Source organism: Oncorhynchus masou, chromosome 4, assembly GCF_036934945.1.
Source record: "Oncorhynchus masou masou isolate Uvic2021 chromosome 4, UVic_Omas_1.1, whole genome shotgun sequence".
NCBI lineage: Eukaryota > Metazoa > Chordata > Actinopteri > Salmoniformes > Salmonidae > Oncorhynchus > Oncorhynchus masou.
In genome coordinates, this window is record NC_088215.1 from 2709583 (window position 1) to 2721695 (window position 12113).

General features: G+C 40.7%; 1 protein-coding gene across 2 annotated transcripts; it reads left to right on the forward strand.

The window, feature by feature from the left end:
• Positions 1-940: 940 nt before the first annotated feature.
• Positions 941-11247, forward strand: LOC135521478 (gastrula zinc finger protein XlCGF57.1-like). Of its 2 annotated transcripts, XM_064947304.1 has the most exons (3): positions 941-1479; positions 8843-9157; positions 10718-11247. In XM_064947304.1, the coding sequence occupies exons 1-3, from the start codon at positions 1188-1190 to the stop codon at positions 10774-10776; spliced, it is 666 nt and encodes a 221-aa protein (XP_064803376.1). In that variant the 5' UTR covers positions 941-1187; the 3' UTR covers positions 10777-11247. The 2 variants fall into 2 exon arrangements, with proteins under 2 accessions (XP_064803376.1, XP_064803375.1); XM_064947303.1 differs by having other exon boundaries at positions 8843-11247.
• The last annotated feature ends 866 nt before the right edge of the window (positions 11248-12113 follow it).

Consider the following 12113-nt stretch of genomic DNA (forward strand, 5'->3'; position numbering starts at 1 on the left):
TGTTTACAAAATCTTTGTTATTAAAGAACAAGAAGGCCTGCACACTGTTTATAGAAAATGTGCTTTTCTTTCAAAAACAATGACATTTCTAAGTGACCCCAACATTTGAACGGTAGTATACATCTACATTATGTATTGTTAAACCATGTAGGAGCAGTATAGACCTAGTCTGTTCATTATATACATCTACATGATGTATTGTCACACCATGTAGGAGCAGTATAGACCTAGTCTGTTCATTATATACATCTACATGATGTATTGTTACACCATGTAGGAGCAGTATAGATCTGGTCTGTTCATTATATACATCTACATGATGTATTGTTACACCATGTAGGAGCAGTATAGATCTGGTCTGTTCATTATATACATCTACATGATGTATTGTTACACCATGTAGGAGCAGTATAGACCTAGTCTGTTCATTATATACATCTACATGATGTATTGTTACACCATGTAGGAGCAGTATAGATCTGGTCTGTTCATTATATACATCTACATGATGTATTGTTACACCATGTAGGAGCAGTATAGACCTAGTCTGTTCATTATATACATCTACATGATGTATTGTTACACCATGTAGGAGCAGTATAGATCTGGTCTGTTCATTATATACATCTACATGATGTATTGTTACACCATGTAGGAGAAGTATAGACCGACAGTAGCTGGCTACTTATTTAGATTTAGTATGACTGAATGAAACTGCCTTAAATGTGCTGTAGTAGACATTTTTTATTTGCACTAATCAATCAACACATTTCTGTCTTTGTATGTCTCAATATAATAGTATTATTTAATTAAATCAATTTAAATAATCTTTATCTGAAAATAAAATATGATCCTCAACTGCGTTTCCCCTCCAGTCAGCAGACGGCGATGTGCGTCTTTCAGGCGATGCTGCCAGCGTGACGTATAATCTAGTGGACGGTTCTTCAGAAACAGCTCGTCAACATCCTCGGTAGCTTGATAGCCAACATAGCCGAAAGATTCAAGCTATTTATACGCTTTCGGTGTATATCAGCTACTGTGTTTGAGACACAGTTCTGTCGTATCTACTTGTTAACCTATTTAATTTAATATCGACGTTATATTATTTTGTATTAGTCAGCTATAGTATCTGGCTGGTTAAGTTAGCCTAGTCGCTAATGATATCTAGCTAGCTAACATCCCCGAACATGAGCTCCCTAAACATCTCCCCTCCTGTTAAAGAAGAGGAGGTCTGCTGGACGGAGAAAGAAGCTCTGGGGCTGAACATTGTCGTGAAAGAGGAGAAGGAAGAAGAGGATGTCACAGTAAAACAAGAAGTAGAGGGTGAGGCTGTTACGGTGAAAAAAGAAGAGAAAGACGTTACAGTGAAAGAAGAGGAAGAGAAAGAAGAGGATGTAGTTTTTGGAGTGAAGATGGAAGGAGAGATTACTGTCACATTGAAAGATGAAGAGGTGGAGATAGGAGATCTGATTAACACCAGTAAGTACCGCCTTAAATTTGCTTTTAACTTTGGATATCTGGAGTTGGCCCGTCAATACCTCTTCAACGGAAGGCCCTAGGATGATGACTGATATGTCTAGAATCAGACGACGTAGAGAACAAGCTACCCCTTGTTTTCTCCGTCCCGTTTCCAAAAAGTGACTTAACATATATATTTGAGAAGGGTATATCTGCTTGCCGCAGACTGGGGGGCATGTAGTGATTTTCATGTAGTGATGATTTACTACACACCGTGCCCCCCAATAGTGCCATGCGAGAGTTGGGTTGGCTACACCAAAGATTATGGATATACTGACAAGATGTCTCTCTGCCCTAAAAAGGGGAGTCGTTGTCCACAAAGCGGCCATGTGGGTTGTCTATCTCCCAAATATCCTTTCTTTGGTGGTTACATCTTATTATTGTAATATATTGTTTATATTCTACGAGGGTTGTTGACGTTAACCGCCTGTATTCAATGGAGAGAGATGCTACGTTACTAGCATGAATATGCATAGCGATCTGATGACAACTCCTATGGTGTTTTTATCAGAGTTGTCTGTATGTCACGTGTCCACATAACAACTTAATCATTATGAATCTTCTGTTAGATCAAGTAAACCTCACGTAGCAAATGAGCCATTCATTTTGTTGTTGGCCAAATTCGACACTTTCCACATTGGGTTGACAATTTTTTCCACTTGGATACAACCTACTGTAACCTACTGGCATGACCTAGAGAGTTACAACCTACTGTAACCTACCGGCATGACCTAGAGAGATAAAACCTACTGTACCCTACTGGCATGACCTAGAGAGATACAACCTACTGTAGCCTACTGGCATGACCTAGAGAGTTACAACCTACTGTAGCCTACTGGCATGACCTAGAGAGTTACAATCTACTGTAACCTACTAGCATGACCTTGAGAGCTAAAACCTACTGTAGTCTACTGGCATGACCTAGAGAGATACAAACTACTGTAGCCTACTGGCATGACCTAGCGAGATACAACCTACTGTTAAAGTTGTAAAATTCCTGTATTTTAAAATAATATTTTCCATAATATTGATCATTTGTATCTTCCTATCCACATGTGGGATCCCTCTCCTTTGTTGTCCACTCTACACCAATATCAGACAACTACTGTGGGATCCCTCTCCTTTGTTATCCTCTCTACACCAATATCAGACAACTACTGTGGGATCCCTCTCCTTTGTTATCCTCTCTACACCAATATCAGACAACTACTGTGGGATCCCTCTCCTTTGTTATCCTCTCTACACCAATATCAGACAACTACTGTGGGATCCCTCTCCTTTGTTATCCTCTCTACACCAATATCAGACAACTACTGTGGGACTCCCAATCACAGCTGGATGTGATACTGCCTGGATTCGAACCAGGGACTGTAGTGACACCTCTTCCACTAAGATGCAGTGGCTTAGACCGCTGCTTCCGCGTGTGTGTTAACTATTAGAATGCTGTACTAGAATGCTTAAAGGGCAGCAACAATTTTAAATATCTGTTTCGTTTTTTTGGGGCAAGGAAGATATTAGCCAATAATGTAATATCGGTGCATCCCTTTATTCTAAAATTGATTCTATTATTTAAAAAATCCTCATCAATCTACACACAATACCCCATAATGCCATCACAATACCACATAATGCCATCACAATACCCCATAATGCCGTCACAATACCCTATAATGCCAAAGCAAACACGGGTTTAGATTTTTTGCAAATGTATTAAAACTATTCCCCAAGATAAGTAGTCTGAGTAATGTTAGATCCCAGGATAACTAGTCTGAGTAATGTAAGTTTCAGATAGTTTAACCCTTTACAGTCTAAGCCTTGTGGAATTGTTTTAAGAAGGTTTAAATAACATGAAGGGCTTCCCCAGTATAGTACTGTAGAAACACCCTCCATCATGAAGGGCTTCCCCATTATAGTACTGTAGAAACACCCTCCAATATGATGGGCTTCCCCAGTATAGTACTGTAGAAACACCTCCAACATGAAGGGCTTCTCCAGTATAGTACTGTAGAAACACCCTCCAATATGATGGGCTTCCCCAGTATAGTACTGTAGAAACACCCTCCAATATGATGGGCTTCTCCAGTATAGTACTGTAGAAACACCCTCCAATATGATGGGCTTCTCCAGTATAGTACTGTAGAAACACCCTCCAACATGAAGGGCTTCCCCAGTATAGTACTGTAGAAACACCCTCCAACATGAAGGGCTTCCCCAGTATAGTACTGTTTAAGGTTATACCAAGGATAATTAGGCTTTCTGATTTTGAATTGTAAGTCTCCTTGAAGGTATCAACCAGAAATATTCCAAATGTATGTCAAATTATTAGGCCATACAGTAACACATTGGATAACATTTACAACAGTAACCATTTAATTTTACCTTTATTTAACTAGGCAAGTCAGTTAAGAACAAATTCTTATTTTCAATGACGGCCTAGGAACAGTGGGTTAACTGCTTGTTCAGGGGCAGAACAACAGATTTGTACCTTGTCAGCTCGGGGGTTTGAACTTGCAACCTTCCGGTTTCTAGTACAACGCTCTAACCACTAGGCTACCCTGCCGCCCCATAGTAACATTTTTTTCTCCCAAAACATCAAAAGGAAGTTTGTTCTGAAGTGTTTGGTTTCCTCATTAGCAGGGAGGAGTTTCTACAACCAGATATACAACATCCATAACCAGTGGTTTCCTCATTACCAGATCTACTACATCATAACTAGTGGTTTCCTCATTACCAGATATACTACATCATAACTAGTGGTTTCCTCATTACCAGATATACTACATCCATAACTAGTGGTTTCCTCATTACCAGATATACTCCATCCATAATTAATGGTTTCCTCATTACCAGATATATTCAGTGGCGGGCCTGGGGCCTGGGCCTTCAGTGAGGTCCAACACAGTCCCACCCAAATTAATCCACCTCTTATTGCCATCATTATGATGCCATGGCTCTAGACACTATACATTTAGACAGAAACGCAGTATAACCAGGCGTTGCGTCACCTTGAAATTGACATTTTTATTCAGAGAATTGCAGGGGAAGAGTACAATACAGAACAGTTCAACTAATAGGCAAGAACATAGTCGAGTGCAGCAGAGTTATATTAATATTCTTCTTCAATCCATTTCTGGTCCACAAACTTTGAAGCTTTAAATCCCCCCCCCCAAAAAAAAATACAGTTCCTGTTTACCCAAAAACATGACACAATCAATGAGTCTTTTCAATATTTCCCTATTTTTCTTCACCTTTTCATTGTGCAGCTCCGTTGCCCTACGCGCTTGTTCATTGAGCTGTAGATCCACTCGGGTGTTCCCAAAAGTTCTCAAAAGCACCATTGCTTGTAAGTGGCCAGCCGTACTTTGGTGTCTCGTTGCTGCCTTGGTTAGACAACTCAAGTTTGGAAAGCCAGTGTGGCTCCAAACACCAAATCAATCACTTGCATTCCCAGCAGTACAGTTTGCAGTGCTTCTCGGAGCCTGTGAGCCATTGGTAGCGCTCGTAGTTGGAACTTTGAAAGTGGCGAACAAACCCCTTTCCCGCCTGTGACAGGCTTTGTAGCGTCGGCGTCAGGCGACCTCTCCTTACAATGTCTAACTTTTCTTGAAAAGTTTGTTTTGAGAATGGCATTATAATTATATCCTCGACCAAATCGATATCTTCTCCTCCTTCCGCCATTGTGAGTTGAAAAAACAGCTTAGTAGTACATGTATTAATTCGTTTATCAAATTCAGTTTCCTAGTTCTGAGGTTCTGCATAGACCTGCCCATAGGACTTGCCTCTCAATATTGGTAATCCAATCCAAAGACGTGCACGCACTACGCCTGCTAGCTGGCTCCTGTGTAACACTGGAGCCAGCCAGCAGGCGTACAATAGCCAACTCTAAAGCTGATTGGTTGACACTAAATTTTCATTTCCATTCACTTTAAACTACAAGCGCCCGCACTGTTGATTCTGAAGGCCTGAGGACAGATTTTAGACCCCTGGCAACACATGATGGCTGAATATGACTGGATAAAAGATCTAACATAGAGACCAGCCCTCCAAATCTCAACCTGGGGCTGGAAGCTGTGCAACCAAGAGGAAAGCTATGGGGAATAAGCTGGGGAATAATTTAATACATATTTATGGGAAAATATATTTAAAAATATATATATATTCTGATGATGTTTAGGCCAGCAGAGAAGGCCTTGCTGGCCCTGGCGGCCCACCACTGGATATACTGCATCCATAACTAGTGGTTTCCTCATAAGCAGATATGCTCCATCCATAACTAGTGGTTTCCTCATTACCAGATATACTACATCAATAACTAGAGTGGTTTCCTCATTACCAGATATACTACATCCATAACTATCGGTTTCCTCATTACCAGATATACTACATCCATAACTATCGGTTTCCTCATTACCAGATATACTACATCCATAACTAGTGGTTTCCTCGTTACCAGATATACTGCATCCATAGCTAGCGGTTTCCTCATTACCAGATATACTACATCCATAACTAGCGGTTTCCTCATTACCAGATATACTACATCCATAACTAGTGGTTTCCTCATTACCAGATATACTACATCCTTAACTAGCGGTTTCCTCATTACCAGATATACATTGGGGCAAAAAAGTATTTAGTCAGCCACCAATTGTGCACGTTTTCCCACTTAAAAATATGAGAGAGGCCTGTAATTTTCTTCATAGGTACACTTCAATTATGACTGACAAAATTAGGGAAAGAAATCCAGAAAATCACATTGTAGGATTTGTAATGAATTTATTTGCAAATTATGGTGGAAAATAAGTATTTGGTCAATAACAAAAGTTTATCTCAATACTTTGTCATATACCCTTTGTTGGCAATGACAGAGGTCAAATTTTTTCTGTAAGTCTTCACAAGGTTTTCACACACTTGCTGGTATTTTGGCCCATTCCTCCATGCAGATCTCCTCTAGAGCAGTGATGTTTTGGGGCTGTTGCTTGGCAACACAGACTTTCAACTCCCTCCAAAGATTTTCTATGGGGTTGAGATCTGGAGACTGGCTAGGCCACTCCAGGACCTTGAAATGCTTCTTACGAAGCCACTCCTTCGTTGCCCGGGCTGTGTGTTTGGGATCATTGTCATGCTGAAAGACCCAGCCACGTTTCATCTTGAATGCCCTTGCTGATTGTAGGAGGTTTTCACTCAAAATCTCACGATACATGGCCACATTCATTCTTTCCTTTACACGGATCAGTCGTCCTGGTCCCTTTGCAGAAAAACAGCCCCAAAGCATGATGGTTCCACCCCCATGCTTCACAGTAGGTATGGTGTTCTTTGGATACAACTCAGCATTCTTTGTCCTCCAAACACGACGAGTTGAGGTTTTACCAAAAAGTTATATTTTTGTTTCATCTGACCATATAACATTCTCCCAATCTTATTCTGGATCATCCAAATGCTCTCTAGCAAACTTCAGACGGGCCTGGACATGTGTCCCTCTGCTTAAGCCAGTACATCTGGCACTGCAGGATTTGAGTCCCTGGCGGCGTAGTGTGTTACTGATGGTAGGCTTTGTTACTTTGGTCCCAGCTCTCTGCAGGTCATTCACTAGGTCCCCCCGTGTGGTTCTGGGATTATTGCTCACCGTTCTTGTGATCATTTTGACCCCACGGGGTGAGATCTTGCATGGAGCCCCAGATCGAGGGAGATTATCAGTGGTCTTGTATGTCTTCCATTTCCTAATAATTGCTCCCACAGTTGATTTCTTCAAACCAAGCTGCTTACCTATTGCAGATTCAGTCTTCCCAGCCTGGTGCAGGTCTACAATTTTGTTTCTGGTGTCCTTTGACAGCTCTTTGGCCTTGGCCATAGTGGAGTTTGGAGTGTGACTGTTTGAGGTTGTGGACAGGTGTCTTTTATACTGATAACAAGTTCAAACAGGTGCCATTAATACAGGTAACGAGTGGAGGACAGAGGAGCCTCTTAAAGACGAAGTTACAGGTCTGTGAGAGCCAGAAATCTTGCTTGTTTGTAGGTGACCAAATACTTATTTTCCACCATAATTTGCAAATAAATTAATTAAAAATCCTACAATGTGATTTTCTGGATTTTTTTCCCTAATTTTGTCTGTCATAGTTGAAGTGTACCTATGATGAAAATTACAGGCCTCTCTCATCTTTTTAAGTGGGAGAACTTGCACAATTGGTGGCTGACTAACTACTTTTTTTGCCCCACTGCACTACATCCATAACTAGCTGTTTCCTCATTAGCAGGGAGGAGTTTCTCAGCTAAAATATACTACATCCATAACTAGTGGTTTCCTCATTACCAGATGTACTACATCCATAACTAGCGATTTCCTCATTACCAGATATACTACATCCATAACTAGCGGTTTCCTCATTACCAGATGTACTATATCCATAACTAGCGGTTTCCTCATTACCAGATGTACTACATCCATAACTAGCGGTTTCCTCTACCAGATATACTACATCCATAACTAGCTGTTTCCTCATTAGCAGGGAGGAGTTTCTCAGCTAAAATATACTACATCCATAACTAGCGGTTTCCTCATTACCAGATATACTACATCCATAACTAGCGGTTTCCTCATTACCAGATGTACTATATCCATAACTAGCGGTTTCCTCATTACCAGATGTACTACATCCATAACTAGCGGTTTCCTCTACCAGATATACTACATCCATAACTAGCTGTTTCCTCATTAGCAGGGAGGAGTTTCTCAGCTAAAATATAATACATCCATAACTAGCGGTTTCCTCATTACCAGATATACTACATCCATAACTAGCGGTTTCCTCATTACCAGATATACTACATCCATAACTAGTGGTTTCCTCATTACCAGATATACTACATCCATAACTAGTGGTTTCCTCATTACCAGATATACTACATCCATAACTAGAGGTTTCCTCACTACCAGATATACTACATCCATAACTAGTGGTTTCCTCATTAGCAGGGAGGGGTTTCTGCAACCAAATTGCGTGTGCTTCACCCTCATGCCGCAATTTTAGCAAACACAGAAAGGGGCCTGTATTGGCGACCAAAAGTCGTCTGGCACATTGCTTAGGGTTTCAACAACTTTAATAACTTTGTTTTTAGCCTTCTATCATAGATGTTACTACGAATGTGAAAACAAGACTAAATATGACTATTGTTGCTCATTTTAAGATAATTGTCAAATCATTTTAGCCTTCATTATACGTCAATTGTTGTACAAGGTCGTGGCTACGCTGTTGTCATCACCTTTTACAGTGGATTTCCACTGTTGTGGGCCTTTAACCATCTGTCTGACTTTTTGTTCACACAGGAGAGAAACGGGACTACCGTGGGTCATCTGGGAATCCTCAACAACCTCATGATGCTGACGAGGCAGAGAAGAGTCTCTACAGATCAGAACACGTCAAGAAACACCAGCGGAGATCCACAGGGAAGGGAACTCACTGCTGCTCTGACTGTGGGAAGAGATTCACCTCATCAGGCATTAAAATTCATCAGAGAATCCACACAGGAGAGAAATCTTCCGGCTGTGATCAATGTGGGAAGAGTTTTGTTCAATACAGCCATCTGAAGATACACCAGAGAACACACACAGGAGAGAAATCTTATTGCTGTACTCAATGTGGTAAGAGTTTTAGTCATTCAACCAGCCTGATACCACACCAGAGAACACACACAGGAGATAATCCTTATAGCTGTGATCAATGTGGGAAGAGTTTTACTCAGCTAAGCATCCTGATATCGCACCAGAGAACACACACAGGTGAGAAATCTTATAGCTGTGATGAATGTGGGAAGATTTTTACTACATCTAGAAATCTGACTCTACACCAGAGCATACACACAAGAGAGAAATCTTTTAGCTGTACTCAATGTGGGAAGAGTTTTGTTCAATATAGCCATCTGAAGATACACCAGAGAACACACACAGGTGAGAAACCTTTTAGCTGTACTGAATGTGGGAAGAGTTTTAGTCATTCAACCAGCCTGATATCACACCAGAGAACACACACAGGAGAAAAACCTTATAGCTGTGATCAATGTGGGAAGAGATTTACTCAGCTAAGCATCCTGATATCACACCAGAGAACACACACAGGCGAGAGACCTTATAGCTGTTCTCAATGTGGGAAGAGTTTTACTCAGCTGAGCAACCTGATTTCACACCAGAGAACACACACAGGAGAGAAACCATTTAGCTGTGATGAATGTGGGAAGATTTTTACTACATATAGAAATCTGACTCGACACCAGAGAATACACACAGGAGAGAAACCTTTTAGCTGTACTCACTGTGGGAAGAGTTTTACTCAGCAAAGCAACCTGATATCACACCAGAGAACACACACAGGAGAGAAACCCTATAGCTGTGATCAATGTGGGAAGAGTTTTACTCAGCTAAGCAACCTGATATCACACCAGAGAACACACACAGGAGAGAAACCCTATAGCTGTGGTCAATGTGGGAAGAGTTTTGCTACATCTGGGCAGCTGACTATACACCAGAGAACACACACAGGAGAGACATCCTGTAGCTGAAATCCATGTGGGAAGAGTTTTACTCAGTCCAACAGCCTGGTACAACACCAGAGAACACACACAGGAGAAACCTCTTAGCTTTGACCAGAGATAATCTGATTAAAGATCTCAGATCAAATATCAGAATGTACATACAGGAAGGAGTTGTTTCATGATATCATTGAATTACTGTCAATGTTTTAACATTGTACTAGGAGTATTTTAATCATGTCACAATGTACAAGCCTAAATGTTTGCCCCCTTATCAATTGATATCAACATGATATGGATATTAGCGTTCGGGGGAAAAATCCAGGCTCTGAATTGAAAGTTGTGTTGAGTTGTGTTACACTTACCATGTTGGTGACCCACTGCAGTTTTATAAGGAGCTTGTTTAAAAAATACAAATAACATAATTATTGTGGCAGATGTTGGTGTATATAGCACATGTTATGTTTAGGTTTTCAATTTATCCCAAACTGTTTATGCGAATTGGTTATTGATTTGGACACGTTAACACTGTTTTGACATTGGGCTTTTCCACCGAGCAAAATGTCATTGAAAAGAAGACTATGTCCGACGTCCAATATACGTTCGGTTGAAAATATGTATTTTGGGGTAATTTTTCCAATGACTTGAAAATAACTTAATTTCAACTTACTTGCAGGTATCCTAGTGGTTAGAGCGTTGGGCCGTCATTGTAAGCCAGAATTTGTTCTTAACTGACTTATTTACAATGACGGCCTACCAGGGAGCAGTGGGTTAACTGCCTTGTTTGGGTGCAGAATGACAGATTTTTACCTTGTCAGCTCGGGATCCAGTCCAGCAACCTTTCGGTTCCTGTTAAGTGAAGGTTAAAATAAATAAATACACATGGACACAGTATAATAAATTGGTCTATAATCAATTTTATTAACCATCATTCATCACTCCAGTATTTCTTGACAACATTCAATTGCTAATTGTCTTTATTCCACTACTGAAGACGCATGTCTCAAATCACCTCATATTTCAAACATTCAGCCTGACAAAATATACATGTTTTATTATTCAATGCCTGACAATTAAGTGAATTATTGCTAAGACATATTAACAAAGGGGTGTACATTTGATCACAATTTATTGTGACTGCACGTTTTTCTGTATTGGAGATGGGTTTTGTTTGGACTCGTTCCAAGTGGACTAGAAGCTAGTGAGTTTTAGGAACATGAGAGTTCTAGAAGCTAGTGAGTTTTAGGATTCTATAGAAAGAAAAATGAGAAAATGGTATATTATTCTTTAGAAAATTGTTTTTAATTGTTGACAGCCAGTAGACGCCATGTTTATATTGGTGAAGGTGAAGCATTGTAGTTGATTATAATGTGAAATGGAAGTTTTTTTCTGTTGGTGGTAAGCAAACTTGTCCAACAAAAATATAGGATATATTTGTTGTCTTAAGGGGGAAGGTGTTACAGACTTTGGTTTTTCCATTTATGTTTTGAGGTTGGACTTTAGCATGTAGGACGAACTGATTGGTGTCACCTCGTTAGTCAGTATGTGTTTCACCTGTGCTGGCTTGTCCATCTCGTTATTGGGAAGGTGTTTCACCTGAGCTGGTCCAGGTTCTATTTAAGAGTGTCTGGCCCAGTTCTCCAGTTGTCTTGATAGATGTGACAAATCAACACCTTTAGTTGCGCCACCTTTTTGGTTTATTTCCTGTTTTTAACTTTTTCTTGTTTTTTGGAAGAGGTTGGAGAGCCAGGTGTGCTATTCTCCTTGCGGAGATGGCGCAGGAAAAAGTGTCACGGTCGGTTCCAGCAGTTGGGCTGGCCAATACGGTGCGTTTTTCTTGGAGGGAAAGAGGGATGGAGCCTTGGGGGAGAGAAACCTTTGCGAGGACCATTCTGATGGGGCATCTGAAGTTGAAGGTGAAAAATATCCTCTGCCTTCAGGGGAATCCGGTGGAGAAAGGGTTTGATGTGACTGTACATTTGGAAGAACAGCACGACGAGATTATGAAGATGGTGAGGGAAGAGAAAGAAGAAGGACCCCTGTGCCATTACACGGTGACCAGCCTGGCAAGG

Coding starts and splice junctions, on each gene's coding strand:
- LOC135521478 (XM_064947303.1), top strand. CDS start 1,188: ATGAGCTCCCTAAACATCTCCCCTCCTGTTAAAGAAGAGGAGGTCTGC. Junction 1,480..8,842: donor AGGAGATCTGATTAACACCA/GTAAGTACCGCC, acceptor TTGTTCACACAG/GAGAGAAACGGGACTACCGT.